The sequence below is a fragment of the Brachyistius frenatus genome, unplaced genomic scaffold, assembly GCF_029030835.1.
Source record: "Brachyistius frenatus isolate BFR_SWC_R1_liver_20210118 unplaced genomic scaffold, ASM2903083v1 Contig_99, whole genome shotgun sequence".
Taxonomy (NCBI): Eukaryota; Metazoa; Chordata; class Actinopteri; family Embiotocidae; genus Brachyistius; species Brachyistius frenatus.
In genome coordinates this window covers 890,001-906,314 of record NW_027210698.1, presented here as the reverse complement: position 1 = coordinate 906,314, position 16,314 = coordinate 890,001, and the positions used below count along the sequence as shown (strand labels likewise).

The 16,314-nt window shown below is 42.3% G+C and overlaps 1 protein-coding gene across 3 annotated transcripts in view; it reads left to right on the top strand.

Moving 5' to 3' along the window:
- LOC138628349 (uncharacterized) overlaps nt 1-16,314 on the top strand; it is a 148,420-nt gene that overhangs the window by 65,911 nt on the left and 66,195 nt on the right. For all 3 annotated transcript variants that reach the window (XM_069711347.1, XM_069711348.1, XM_069711349.1), the window contains one exon: nt 6,948-7,242. In XM_069711347.1, the coding sequence (XP_069567448.1) occupies nt 6,948-7,242 (295 nt within the window). The remainder of the gene's footprint in view (nt 1-6,947; nt 7,243-16,314) is intronic.

Genomic DNA, 16,314 nt, shown 5'->3' with positions numbered 1-16,314 from the left:
GTCACGCTTTGGCTCCTTGTCCACTTTGTGCTATAACTGTGCCAAGTGGAGGTTCAGCCAGGGCACAGGGAGACTCAGAGTCATTACACCACTTTCTTTAAAGTTACTGTGGCCAGCACACACACACACACACACACACACACACACACACACACACACACACACACACACACACACACACACACACACACACACACACACACACACCTGGAGAGCCTGTTGTTAAAACTGTCACGTATAGTAACACACACACGCATACCCTCAAGGAAAACCAATGATATCTCAGTTCGGCTCTCCAGGCACGGTTTCATTTCAAACGGGCTCTGTGAACTCATATGGGCCCTGTCCCAAATTAATTTTCCTGCTGTTTTTTCCCTGATCGGCCCGTTTCTTCAGACATCTCTCTGAATCGGTGAGCCTGCTCCAAATCGATTGGCTGACCCTCTCCCCTCTGCCCTGCTTGACACTCCCTGGTTGATATGACAAGAGCTGGATCAGTCCCAGCCCAAAGCTTTACCTCCACCCATCCCTGCTGCACAATCTGACTGGCTGCTGGAGCTCGTGCTTGTCCTACAGGCCTCTGGCTCTTTTGAAATCACCAAACAGAAGATGAATAGCTTCCCCTCATCCACGTGCTTGCAGAGGAGATCGGGGGATATTTTCACACCTGCCTTGCATACTTTCCCTGATGTGTTCTGGGAATTGGATCCCGCTGCCAATCACAGGGCTCAGTGGTGCCCTGCATCGCCGCCGAATGCCTATTGGCATTTCATGTGTGCTCCCAGATGATTTCCCACACTGTGTAATTTTTCCTGCTAGTGTAACCTCACCTCCGTTTTGGAGTCACACAGGCACACACACACACACACACACACACACACACACACACACACACACACACACACACACACACACACACACACACACACACACACACACACACTGAACTTGTGGAGGACAACATCCACATTCATTAGACTAATGCACAGCTGTGGAAAAAAAAACAAATTTTCCTGGTGTTTTTATGATTTATTGTGCGGCAGAAATGTGAAATTGTGTGTATTGGATATTAGTTATTTAAGTGATTTAGAGGTTGGCAGAGAGTACTTTTCCTCCTCGCTTTGTGATTTATGGTTATTGCGAAAATGTGAAATTGAGCATATGAGTATAAGCATATTACCTTATGATAATATAAGTAATTGAAGAGATTTAGGAGTCTGGGGAGGCTGGGTGTTGCATACACAACAGGCACCAAAGAAAATGAAAATGGCAGCTTTATCAAGCTGAAATCATTCTCCAAGCAGAGATGACACATCAGTAAATTTGGCTTTTGTGGCCAGTAGCTTCATATTGTTTGGCTCTTGATATATTTGATGGTATATCAAGGGGATATGAAATGCTGCCGTTATGAGATGTCATATTATTCACATTAAACGGATGTGAAAAATGGTGATAGGCAGTTGTGTTGTATATGACATTGTTTAGTTATTTTTGCACACAGAAAGGTGGCTGAAAGACTCCGGAGCGGTAACACTTTCTGAAACCATAAAATATCCATAGCCATTACATCTGGTTAAGTGTGTTTCCTTATTATCCTTTCCTATTAATCTTGGAGGAACAGATAAGGGTGAGAGGTCACCCTTAAATGGATTTGGTTTCCTTAGGCGGGGCTCTCCTGCTTCAGAATGACTCTGAGCAACGCTTTCAATCAGCGCTGCCACCACTCACTGTGGTAATGATGGCCGGGGCTTCATTAAGAAGCTCGTTAAGTCCCCTCGTTAAGCTGCAGGGCCGTTAAGGCTTTGATTGTAAATGGCTCTTCGTTAAAGAGAGCGAGGACCCGGGCTACCATGGTGGTCCTGACCAGCCGGGTGTTTTGGCCAATTGGCCCCAGCTGGCCTCTGCAGAAGATGAGGAAACCTGAAACTCTTTTCAATTAACTTTTGTCAAACAGGCTGCAATAATACACTATCTGTTACAATACCAAAACCTGTAAACCTGCACAGGTACAATGGTGATGGAGCAAAGCAAACGATTGTCATGGTTTTGGTCTTTCTGCCTTTTCTGTTATCCAGTTTGCTGTCCACTCATCAGAGGTCCCTAGTCTCTCTCCTTCTGTCCCAGTCTCCTCCCTGCCACGCCAACCCCACCTGAACCCAGTCCTCCAATCTACCCCACCCGCAGCCACTCTGCCAATCTGCCCACACGGTCTTTCCAGTCTGTCACTACTAGTTGCAGAATCATGAAGGTTTCATTGCTTAGAGTTCATACTTTGGTTTTCCTGGACTGCTGTCTCTCTGTCAGTATTTTTTTGCTACGTTCAAATGGGGTCGTATTTACAGTGTAAGAGTCCGTATGAACGGCTCCCTCGTTATTCACAACGTCAGAACTCAACATTTTCTATAAGCTTCGAGTTCATGAGTTGTGACATGTTTGTGGAAATGGCAGAGGATGTGAAGCTAATATATTGTCATTTTAGTCATGTAGTGTTTGTCTTCATAACTCTGAGAATAGCCTACGTCTGAGGAAAATGTTGATCTTCCCAGCAACCTAATCTTTTCCCTCTGTGCTTTTGCCTTCCCTGCATTACGTTATCCCCCTTAGCTTGCAAAATTGTTAGCCGCTGTGGCTTCTGGACGCCATTGCCGTTGCCTAGAAGCAATCTTTTTACAACTTAACTCCATGAAGGCCAAGCATAAGGTGCAAACGATTTCCCATGTTGTAACCATGAGCTCACGAGTTCAATTTGAACACAGCATTTCTCTTCCTTGGACCCTTCCCGGATGTTGGACTCTGATCTTTCTCTGATTGTTTTCTGTAGTTGCACCATTCTCTGTAAGTAAAGCTGTTGCTTCACATCGACTGCAGTGTCGTGAGCTTTGGTCCGTCCCCCTGCTGAACTGTGATGGTGGGAAAAAAAAACAACAATCTGTAACAGAAGTGAAATTTTGTTTAGACATAAGATAGCACCAGAGCCATGATTTTGCCCATTGTTAGCAGAGTATAGATTTTTTTTAATGGATGTTTTTTTACACTTGTACTTTTTGTACATTTCCTTGTGTCATTTTTTAAATACAGTGTAGGTGAGGCTCCTGCCAATTGACCTGAACACTGCCTCTAATAGGGTTGGTATATTGTACCATGGCTGCCCATAAGAAGCATGGAGAGACCATTTATCTGCTTTATTACTGTAGCTGTTGACGGGGCACCAACACATACGTGAGCTTGGCAGTGAAATCTGATCTTAAGTGGTCACCGGAGATTCTGGGATCCATGCGGATGCTGTGCATCAATGAAGTTCATCTCTGAAATAATCTAGACATATCGCATAATTGAATTTACATGGGCGGGTTTTAATTGGGCTGTAAATATCAGGCCTGGTTACAGTTGTTATAGGTGTTGTGTGGTTTCAAAAGCAGATGGACAGTCAGCAAGCAGATCCTAAAGGGGAGGTAAAGTCAGGAACAATTTTCTAGAGTGCAGTCGCAGACACTACATAGACAGTCGGGCAGAAGAGTGGTGTTTACTGGCAGATGTATACGAGACTCGATCAAAAAAGTCTGACTGGTTCTGTTGCGTGTGAACACCATGTAGCACCACGATGTGCACTGAGCAGAGGGACGCTATAACATTCATGAGGAACTAGTCCAGGTTTTGTCGCTTGATCATCAGCACCAGAGTTACACACTTTTTTGTCGGCGCTGGTCTAGGGGCACGGCAATTTCTCCATGCACCTGAAACTTGACCAGAGTGCACATCAAAGTTGTTGTGGGCAAGAGACTGTTTTTTTCAAAGCGCTGTCAGCAGGTATATCAGAGAACCCAAGTGCCATCAGACCACAGTTAAGGTCGTTCGCGCTAAATGTTTTCCCTGTTTTGCGATGTGCAACCCTGCAGATGTCAAAGAAAACCCACCTGGTTGCGTTCCGTACCTGACGCTTTAAATAGTGACGCATATGTCACTCAAAACACATCGTCCAGCTCATTGCTTCATTACCACAGGCTTCCTGAAACATTTTAAGGGTCTCCATTTTTGATTTTCTGAGTTTGAGACAAAATTTGACGTGTGCACTCGCCACTGAGGAACCACAGATACGCCGGCCGGGCACGAACCAACATGTGTAACTCATGCTGATGATGATCAAGCAACGAAACTTGGAATAGTTACTCAAGAAGGTCATAGCTTTCAACTGGCTTCATGCACGTCACGTTGCTACTTACCGTTCATGGTGCGGTCTCTGAATTTTTTTGATTGACCCTCACTTATGAAGTGCTGATATGACTGAGGAACAGTTGGAAGAGCAAGGGACAACTGCTGGACAGGACGGATACGAAAGGGTTTGAATAGGCCTTTTAGGCTCACTGTTGCCCCGGCATCTCTGAGACGGTCGAATAGAACAGAGACATCTTTAATGTGTTTAGTAACTCCTGCACTTTCCCTGCTGTGACTACTCCAAATGTCTGCTGTGAAAGAGGGCCGTTAACTGAGTGTCGGTGATGTGCTTTTAAAATGGATACAAATGAAAAAAATGTATATTAAAGTCCTGTGATGACACATTATTGAGCCAATTAGTTCAGAATATGAAACACTTAACCCATTTTCCCTATAAAATCAAATCTAAATGTCAGAACGTTTTCAAAGCATGCTTGCATCATAATCAGCTTGTCTGCTGGTATAGGTGGGCAGGTATCTGGTTCCTAAGTTCTTGGTCAGATTCATACCCCAGCTCGACCAAATATGGTCATTTCTGGCTCCAAAAGAAACCTAAATAGCGACAGTGCCAGAGTCAAGGCTTCAAAATAGCAATTTAAACAAATGGGGGCTTGCCACAAAAGTAGTGTATTAAGCTATATTTTGATTGACATATAAATGGTCTAAGCCTCACGTGAAGTATTTGGATGGGTGGTAGACACTTGGTTGGCTTTAGGAGTTGTTTCAAAAGTTTAAATGTATGTTTTCATTCTGTTCTTTTCTGCCTTAAAGATTTGTCACTATGTGCTACTGCTGCAAGTGCAAGAAGTCCAAACTTAGCAGAGCCTCACAGTCCATGAGGGAGCGAGATACAGAGATTTTATAAAGCTTTGCTTAAAAAAAAATAAAAAATAAAATACTTGGATCGTATAGTTGATAATTAGAAGACTTCAAGTAGGGTGTCACTTTGACACATGGCCACATTTTGCAGTTGGCAGAAAACAAGCTGGTGTGAAGATGTTTAGGCTAGTCTGTGTTACATCTGATCAGACATAATCCCTCCAGTTTACATTACAGGTTGCATGGATGAAGAGAAAAGCCTACAGGATAGCGATGAGTCCATGTCTAGTTTGTGCAAACTGCTCACACAACACCTGCTAATGTCGGTGAGAGTGCTTTTAAATTTTCTAATTTGCATTGTCATTAAAATAAAGGGATCCTCTGAAGGTGAAGTGCTGTTTAACTTTTGACTTTGTGCCATAGTGTTCAAATAGTTTTCATTTTCACCCGACAGTCTGGACTTATGAGTTATTTTTTTAGCCATAAACAAGCTCGTCAACATCCGTGCTTATCATTTACCCCCCAGGAAGCTGGCGTATCCATGCCATTTCCCCCCCCTTGAAAAATGGTGATCCTCAAAGTAAATGAACATTTCGATTCACAGTATCCATTCTCATTTCATTTAGCAAATGTGCTTAGCTGTTGCCACGCAACAATGCTCTTCTGAGCTAAACCCCCGTCCCCTCCCCAGCTGACTCCCCGCTCCCTCCTCTCCATCTAAAGTCACAATGTCACACTTTCTTGCCAGTGCGGCCTAATTTAGCGCTCCTTTTTTGGTCACAGTTGCTATTCGATCCACGTAGGTGCAGGGGTAATGAGATTGAATCTTGATGTGCTTGCCCGCATCCCGCTGGCACGTCTCTCTCACGGGGGACGGAGGACAGTGTGGAGCCTTCCCTGATATTACCTCTCCCTGCATGAGAGGACGCCAGTCGCTCTGCTGCTCTGCTATCCCACCAGGCGCTGATCCAATAAAACTTAACACGGGGCTATGATCAATACTGCATGTCCCACTGCCACGCACCCCTCCACTCTCACTCATACACACCTATTAGTTAGGGAATAATTGATTGGCCTACTGTTCATTATTCCTTTGATTTTGTGCTTTCATTAAATAGCCGGGGCGCTGCATGTGCACAGACTAGTAAACTCTCGCTGTCCACAGCTGCTCGGACCTGAATGGGGGCTTTAAGTGGGAGCAGGAGAGCATGTGTTATGGATATCTTTGAGATTAAGGCGATCCAGGTTCATAACTGCTCATACTGCAGGAATAGAAAGATGGAGCAATACAATAGCAGAAAAGAGTGTGTGTGTGTGTGTGTGTGTGTGTGTGTGTGTGTGTGTGTGTGTGTGTGTGTGTGTGTGTGTGTGTGTGTGTGTGTGTGTGTGTGTGTGTGTGTGTGTGTGTGTGTGTGTGTGTGTGTGTGAGAGAGAGAGGAAGGTATTGTGCGTACTTCTTTTCTTTGCTTCTGTTTAAATGTATTATATCCGCGAGCCATGCAGAGGATAATCTGCTTGTTTTGTTTTCACTGCCTGTCTCGAGAAAACAAACTTAATTTTTAACGGCTGTTTACTCTTGTCTTTCTTCCCCACCTTTTACATTCCTGTCTTACTTCTCACAACCCTCCGCTTCCTATTTCTACCCATTTCCCTCCTCCATTTTGCCTTCCTTCCCTTCCCTTCCCTTTTTTTTTTTTTTTTTTCCCTTCCCTTCCCTTCCCTTCCCTTCCCTTCCCTTCCCTTCCCTTCCCTTCCCTTCCCTTCCCTTCCCTTCCCTTCCCTTCCCTTCCCTTCCCTTCCCTTCCCTTCCCTTCCCTTCCCTTCCCTTCCTTCCCTTCCCTTCCCTTCCCTTCCCTTCCCTTCCCTTCCCTTCCCTTTTTTTTTTTGCTCCTCTATCTGTCCTCTCTCACCTATAGCTCCACACTGATATGGACAGGAATGATGGACGCACAAAATATGTCCTGCGAGGCGAGGGGGCCGGCTCGGTCTTTGTGATAGACGAGAAAACGGGTAACATCCACGTCACGAAGCCACTGGACCGTGAGGAGAAGGACGAGTACCGTCTCATCGCCACGGCCACCGACAGGCAGACTGACCGTGCCCTGGAACCCTCGTCACAGTTCATAATTCGGGTGCAGGACATCAATGACAACCCGCCCATCTTTGACGAAGGCCCCTACAGCGCCACCGTGCCTGAGATGGCAAATATAGGTACGGGAGGAGGGTGAGGGGGGTCATTTTGGAAATAATTTGGGGTCGAGGAGAATGAGTGTGTAGAGCCTCAAAGTGAATAAGACATCATGAATAAAGTATGTGAACCAACAAATAGAGGAAAACAAATAATTAAACGAACTTATGAACATTGATAAATAAATATCAAACTTTACACTTCATAACAGTTGTCACAAGCTGTGACACAGGCCTGTTCTTCAATTATTCAGCAAATTACAGAATTTTACCAAATGAAGCCTGCTAGCTCCTGGCAACTAGAGCCACAACCATAGACTGTCCCAGCGTTCCAATATCCATACTACCTTACTATCTAATGTGCCAAAAAAAAGGCTTAGTATGTCCCAATCCTTAGTATGTTAAACACAGGATGCCAAAAGTACCAGGATGTCCTACTACATCCGGCCGTATTCCGGTCTGTTCTGACCCACAATCCTTTGTTCAGCGGAAGTTACGTCACATCAACTGAGCCGCCGAGACAGTTGGTGGCGCTCATGCTCTGCCCACAAAAGGAAGAAGAAGAAGAGGTATTAAAAGGAAGCGTACTCGTTCCAAACCGCATCCTTTTTCTTTTTACAACAAATGTCGTGCTATGGATTGCTATGAAGTACTATTTTCCAAATTGTATACATGCTACATGCAAGAGTATATACTTTTTAACGGTAGCTGCAGTACATACTAAAAGTAAAAAGAAATAGAATGCGATTCGGAACGCAGGTTGTCAGTAAAAGTGGATGTAACTTTTACAAATGTAAACAAATGAAGAAGTACCTTAAACTGCAATATGGCCACAGGGTTTGGCTCCAAAAAGTCTTTGGCTCCATAGTCTCCCATTCAACTTCATTCATAAAATAGTCAATACATTTTTTTTCACGAGTCCTAATTGTGTCATTCGCCAAAGTCCCTCTTTCTTATTAGTTTCATATCATTTAATCTGAAAAGGATTCCCTCATTAATTGGATATTTGGCACCAAAAAGAGATATGTTTGGGGGTGTGTCTGTTTGATTGACAGGCCTATGGTGCAGTCAGATTTTCACTATAGGTGGGTGGAAATACTCAAGTAAAGTACAAATACCTTAAATTTGAATTTAAGTACAGTACTTGCGGCAGCATATCTGTTGCACAATGGTGTTTTTCACATCAATAATATGAGACCCATTATATTTAATGCTGATTAACAGAAAGTAGTGTAAATACTGTGAATAAATACTATGACATTTTTAAATTAACTTAAAGTTCTCTATCCTTGTACCCAGTAAAATATGACTTCTGTACATTTACCATTATCTGCTCCAAGCTGTCTCTTATTATGAGCGTCTCAACTTTCTACTGTGACCTGACTTGCTCAATAGTCCGCAGCTACCCAATTTGTTGAATCGTTCCCACAGACATGAATAAATTGCTATCGCAACACCATCTGCCGTCCAAACAAGAGTGTAGTTACATTTTTCATGATAGACAGATGTTTAAGCTTCAGACCAGAAGACAACATTGACACACCATTATCATAGCTGGACCAACTTAGATTTGGGCAAAGCTTGACACACAGGTAACATAATTACAGTTGTGGATTTGCGGAGTTCTTCCTTTTGCTTTTTGCTTTTGCTTATCTTTCATGTCCTCTCCACTGCGATTGAGTAATGAGAGCAAACCATAACAAAATGATAAATCATCTCACGAGCAGATGCCTGGGCTCTTCAAGTTACATTCTGTACACAAACTGAGGTCGTAGCATTTTATTGGTTTACTGTTAAATCAGAATAAAATGACTGCTGGAAACCTCAAATGATGGATGTCCCTCTTGACCACAACCAGACAGTATGTTTTATTGTCTCAGATGGCTAAATTGTCTAAGGGTATTTTATGAAACGGCTTTGAATTTGTACTCCGTGTACTGATGTACTCCGTTACACTAAGTGAAGTATTAAAAAAAAAAACATCAATTATTGGCAGTAAATTAGGATAGCTGTAATGCAAACATCTACTATGAAAATCACTTTAAGTGGGAACAAGAACTAATGTTTGAAATACAGTGAGCATAATAATGTAGACGTTGATGTCTTCAGGAGGAGATTTCGACAGCTGCAGCTATACAGCCATTATACAACACAGCAGCGCAGAACCATTATTGCCTGCTAAGATGCCATTCACCCTGAATAACCGTTTTGCACACAGACTCTTTAGCCTTTATCACAATGAAGTGTAAAATGGGTATTGTATGGAGGGAAACCCTGCTGCAGTCTAGGTGCAATACAATAGTGTTCAGGAACTGTAGGTTCAATATAGTATTCAGAAAGTAAAGTTGTGTGAGGGGGATCCTTTTTAACAACTAAAGACAAAGTCTGAATCCTTCATCTACACATTTTGCAGAGCTCACTGCAGCTGATAAAAAAATAAAATAAAAATAAAAAAATCTAGATTTTTTTTTTTTTGCAAAGCTGTGTGCCGCACATCACCACGCTGTGGTCGCAGCAAAGGCAGCAATCTGCATGATGATGTCACCCTGCTGCATTTTCTTATCAGAGAGCTTTTATCTATCACAAAATAAACTCTTTTCTCCAGTCTACAATTATTTAACTGTTTATTAATAAATATACAAACAACTATTTACAGTTTCAAATTCCAAGCTTAAAAGGCTCTGAAAATATTTGTCTGAGTGATGGGGTCTCTCTGTGCTCTCCTCGAATAGTTCGAGGAGAGTAAAGTTCACTTACTTACAAGCACCACATGAGATCTAGCAATATCTGATTCAAGAATTGGCAACAGTTTGTGAGTTGTTGGCAGCTGTCAATCAAACCTGAGTGAAGCAGATTTTAAGTCCAACTCCTCTTGAAGCCGATTAACTGATGTTTTGAGAGTAAAACTTCATGAATATTAAAGGTTAAAGGTCCAGATGAACTGAAGCTGTTCCCAGGTGCTGCCACGCAGTAAATAGTAATAATACCTACCTAATGACTGATAGTATTAGAAATAATAGTACTTTTTCACATTACTATACTCTATCTTAAATTAGCACAAAGCATGCAAGGATTGCTAACAATACAGCCTTAGGTACATTTTCATCAGCAGCACTGTGACTTGCAGTCAAGGTTAAGTGCCACAAAGTGAGATTTCATCTGTACAATTAAACCGATTGACATTCAGACTGGTTTGCATTCGGGAGTCTTGACAGTTTTATTTCATGGAGTCAAACTGATTTTATATTCAACGCCGACAACATCTTTAGCCTCGAGTGATCGCCAAATTATAGTACTTAATTTACTGAACTATAACGAAGTAAAAACAGAGATCAACCTGCTCCGAGTCTAATAGATGAACGAACAACTCAGCCATGCATGTTCACATGATGTGTTGTTAGAGAGCCCGTTTGATATTGTGTCAAAGGCACTCTGAAAACAACTCTGCTAACATTAATGTTAGAAATCTGGCAACCTGATTGATGGGCAGAAGAAATGTTCGAACACAGCTTAATGTCTGAGTAGCACAAGTCAGAGTACGTGTATGAAGTCCAGGGTGCCCTTCTCAGATTGTAACACCAGATACAGTTTTTAAAGGGCCCTCAGAATGGCTACAAGCTCAAAGCAGCACGTGATGGAGAGCATCTGTCCTGCTATAATGTCCATACATGCAGGACATATGCTTTACCTCCCTTTAATAGTCTCATGAAAATGTTTTGTATAGGAGTTTTAATACTGGTATATGGCCATAAACCAGAATGTATAAAATATAAAGTGTGCGTTAAGGTTGAAAATACATTATATCATATTTGTAAAAGTTTTATACAAGTGCCCAAACTGCTCCCCCACATTCATATCTCTATTTTTGTCATGGGTGAGCAGATCAGGTGGCACTGTGCAATTTCATCACCCTTTTTGGCATGAAATTACATCTCTGTTTCCACCTGTTCACAGCAGACATGAGGAATTTCATGGCTGGAGTTGATGGACACACACACACACACACACACACACACACACACACACACACACACACACACACACACACACACACACACACACACACACACACACACACACACACGCACACACAGACCTCTCCAAATCCCCCCCTCCCCCCCAAAAAAATCCCATGCAAATAGAGAATACACTTTGAATGTAACACAAGCAGAATCTGTAATACATTGGATTAATGGCTGACTTTTAATGACACTGTCACCAAAGCTGCTTGCAGGATGTATGAGGTCTCTCCCGTTGGTTGATTAAATACCTGGAGCAGCCGTAATACAGTACATATGTTCCATTTGGAGTCCCCAGTTTAAAAGAAGTGTGGCTTGTAATTATGCACAGGTCGAACAATGTGGGTTATTATAATGCTAATATGGCTATTATTATAATGGGGAGCTCCCAAATTATGTAATCATGTAAATGCCTGGAACAGACTATTATTTTTATGTTTACATTTGCAGTTGTGGCTTGATTGTGTGCATGTACTGTTAATATATACTGTATAAATATAACTGAATACAATCTATTTAATCACTTGAGCATGTGAATTGCATGCAAAGAACAGTACAAATAGAAACGCATTGTAATGTCTGCCATACAAATTTGACATAATCTGCATATCAGAGCTGCTGTCTCCTATTGGATTTATGTTGCTGCTTATGGATGCAGTTTTCTTGCAGGCAGGACTTTCCTGCGACCTCACTGGCATCCACTTTAAAATGGGATGAGCTGATGTGACCGGCCATAACTGAAACCTGTGTCGACTCCCAACTGTGAATAATCTATTCCGCCTCCTAATTACCTGCCGCAGCCTCTTCTCCACGTCGCCCTTTGAACCAGTCGGTCACACCCACTTCTATTTGCACCCTATGTTTGCGCTCACGCACAGTCTCAGGAAGATAGAGCTCTCTGTTTGTGAGGCAAGGCTTTGTTAAATGCTTTTACCGTGGCAAGAATGGGGGAGTCTTCAAAATCAATCATTTCAGCTAATCTTAGGAGGTAAAGAAACACCTTTAAATCCATCAGAAGTCAATCCTGGATACCTCAAAATCTACAGTAAATCTGAGGGTACAGTTTTGAGATTTCTGTTTTGTGTGTTTTGTGTCACCTCTTAAAAAAACCCAACATATTTTGTACGTATGTTCACATTAGACATTAGACCTCGAAAAGCGGTATGTTTGGGGGCGTGTCTGTTTGATTAGTGCAGTCAGGTCTCCTCTACAGGTAGTGTCCTCAGGTTTCCAATCAGATCCACCGCTCGCTCCTCCCCAGCTCCAAATATGGTCACCTTTTGTTTCAAAATGGCAAGATGGCAATGGACAAATTGCAGAATTTGTGCTTCAGAATGACAGTTCACAAACAACTGGGTGACAGTTTATTGCTGCATGGAAGCAAAGTCACCACAGTGACTGCAAGGAGTACTGCAATGTTCAACTTCATCATGTGATGCACATTGACCCAATAAAACATTTCGACCACACGCAAGCATGAGAAAAGTAGCAAACCAATAGGTGATGACACTGTTGGTTACTGGGAGAAATGAGGAATGAAAGAAATGATAGAGGATTATAAAATGATCTGCCTCTTTCAAAAGCATCCTTTTTTTTTTCCCCTTGAAAAGAGTTTGTGTCAGAGCCACAGTGACCTGACAATATTTCTGTGAGTGCAGAGATAATATACAATGTGATCAGAGTGCTTGGAAGAGGAGTGAAATGAGAGATAAGGGCAGAGGTGGGGCTCATTGCAGTGAGATCTAGGAGTGACAATAACTGTCGGAGATTGTAATTCGAAGCGTGAGTGCAGAGTGCCTTTAGGAAACAGTTTGTATGTACAAAAAGTCCTCTAATCTCCATTTAAACTGCGCTCAGCCCCTTGAAAATGGGTTCTACTTTGAAGAGCCCTCTCTCCTTTTAAAGCAAGCGGAATATCTTTCAGGAAAACTTTTGAATTTGCCAGAGAAGTGGCTATTATTCAGAATAATTCACCCCTAAACTGGTTAGTTTAGAAAAGTTCAGGGAATTTGGCCCAAGGTCCTCCGCATCTGCCTCTTAAAGTTTTTTTTTTTTTCCCCAAACAACAAGGCCCTCTCGTGCTGAATTGTTTAATTCAGATTAGAATAATGACCCTGCCAGCAGCCTGCCGGGGCAGAGCCCAAGGAGAGGAGAGAGCACTATTTAGTAATCCTATCAACCGCCTTATGAGCATCTGCGCCTCACAGCAGCTCAATCTTCAGATTGAGTTGTTCAGTCAATCATGGATTCAATATTTACTTTGACGATTCAATATTTACCAAGGCGCTTTGCAGCACGCGTGACAGAGGAGATAGTGCCGCTGTGAGGATCCGATCAAAGACTCGCTACATGAGACATTTAAGGGTGGTGTCAGGAGAGAGGAAGGGGTGTGGGGGGATTCATTTCTTGATACACTGACACAAGGTGCGCTGGAACCGTGCCAGTTCCTCGGCTCGATACGTCTTCAAAGTGTTTGGGGTTGGTTTCACTCGGCTGGGCCCGAACATCTTGCCAGATGTGTATCTGAATTCTGGGAAAATGACTCGCACTTAAAGTTTAACCTTGAATATAATTGATATTTATTTATTGAGTAAATAAAGTCAGGAGGGGTTCCATTCCTTCTCCCCAGAGGACAGATGTCTTGCAGTGAGAACATGCGTTCCCAGCCGGATGTGTGGCAGTGTGAATATTTGATCCTCGTGGAGTGTGACTGGCTGGATAGGTCGGTCGGCCGGGTGAATACCAATTGGTTTTGCCTCCGCCTTGCACTTGTTGCATCAACCTCAGATCAACACTGTTTGATCCCTACGTCTGATTAGTTTTCTACTGCTGTCAAAAGAAACATTTCTTTCTACTTATCTACTTATGCCCCCCCTGCACTTATCTCCAATATCTATAGTGAGGAGAAAAAAGACCTAAAACAGAGCGAGATTCCGCAGCAGACACTTCATAGTCTGTGAGCAAGACTGGTTTGTTGGGCCAATATTTAGAAATAAAAACATAAAGGGCGGCACGGTGGTGCAGTGCACTGTCACCTCACAGCAAAAAAGGTTCCGGGTTAGAATCCGGTCCTGGGCCTTTCTGTGCGGAGTTTGCATGTTCTCCCTGTGCTTGCGTGGGTTCTCTCCGGGTTCTCCGGCTTCCTCCCATCATCCAAAAACATGCACCTCAGGTCAGGTTACCTGGCGCCGCGCTAGTGGCAGCCTGCTGCAGCATCTCCCCCCTGAGAGCCCCCCTGCTGTAGTGAAGAAATTTCCCCTCGGGGATTAATAAAGTGTATAAAATAAATAAATAAAGTGCAGATAGTTTTGTAATGATGTTTTTTTTTTGTAGCTGGATAGAAAATGGGAGAATCACAGAAAGAAGTCAAAACTGAGTATGGATTAAAAATAATAGCCAAACATCTGAGAACACAGATAAAACAAATATACAACTAGGTGCTGTGTACTAATAGTGATTGTAAATAATTTTTTGCAGTTATTAAACAAGAAATCAATGATGTTTGACATGCAGTTATGCACGGGTGCAGACAGACATCACTAACAATCCTCTGACTCTGCAATGCCACAGCTAATGAAACTTTACACCCCCCCCCCCCCAAAAAAAAAATTAATGATCATTCTTGTTGTCTTGTTTTCCAAGATCTTACTCAAACTGTCTCAAAGCCATCCACAGTATGTTTGAATGTTGTGCAGCTCTAAGCAGCCTCCTCATTTCCTTCGGGCATTTGATTTATAGGACAGTGGAGCACATAAACAACTCAGAAATCAAGCATTTGTTCGAATGCAGGCCAAATGTTATGAGTCCAACTTCAGTTTGTTTCAACTCTGATCTTATTTCTGTTGGTTTGGCTGTCATTTCTGTTTATTATAACGTTTTACTCACCGTGTTAAACGTTCCCATCCGATGAGAAAAGAAAAATTAGCCATCAGGCGATCAAAGAGAGCAGATTTTTCTCCTGTAAACGTGCACCCCAGTTTGGACCCAACTTTGATCCAAAGGTGTAACCGGTCTTGTGTCTGAGCCCACAGTGTCTCTGCACAATGAAGATTTATTACCAGCATCAAAGGAGTGTTCACATTCAGTTTTACATGCAAATAATGTGGCTTAGATGACATGTCTGATAGTTTGAGGGCTCCATGTATCAAAGTAGATACATATTGGGCAGAAAAATGGTAACGTTAGGTGATATTATTGTATACTACCGCATTATTATTATTATTATTATTATTATTATTAGATCATTAGCTTAATTTAACAACTTTATGACAAACATGTATTTTAGTCCAGTGGTTCTCAATTTGTGAGTCAGTCCACTAGATCATACCATGTCAGGGTTGCAGAGTAAGAGGAGGTTGGGGGTGTCGGACAGAGCAAAGAGAGCAAACAGGATTTTCTCCTGGACGACCAGAGTTAGAAACCAAACTAAACATTGATTTTTTTTTTCTTTTTGTAATGTCAGCAAGTTAATGACATAAGTAAGATATTTGACATGCGTAACGTACATTAAATAAGTTGGTAAGTACGAGGCTGACCTACGTAACATTATTTCCATAGAACTCCTTATTTAAAAAAACTAAACTAAACTGATCTGTTCCTCACCAAAACCAAGCAGTTTTCATCTCTAAACCTAACCAAATGTGTCACATTCAACCCAAACCATGTTCCTTTTCTAAAACTGTGTGGTTTTTGGTGCCAAAACCCCCCCCTAAAACCTGACTGTTTAGGCCTCAGCTATTGTCTAGTGGACTGCTGATATTATTTCAGGCTTTGGTGTGATATTGGGTTGATTTACAGGATAAATGATAAATAAGTGGGAGAGGAATGAAGAAAGATCCTGCAAAGAAATAGAAATGAATTAAGTTGTCAAAAAAACTGGCTTATTTTACTTCTTTTAGGTCTACTTGGGTGAAGCTATAAAAATAAGACCCAACTAGAATAATCCTTAAAAAAATGTTCCCCAGTGTGACAACACAACTGACTGAAAACCCATTTAGTCTTCCACACACACACACACACACACACACACACACACACACACACACACACACACACACACACACACACACACACACAC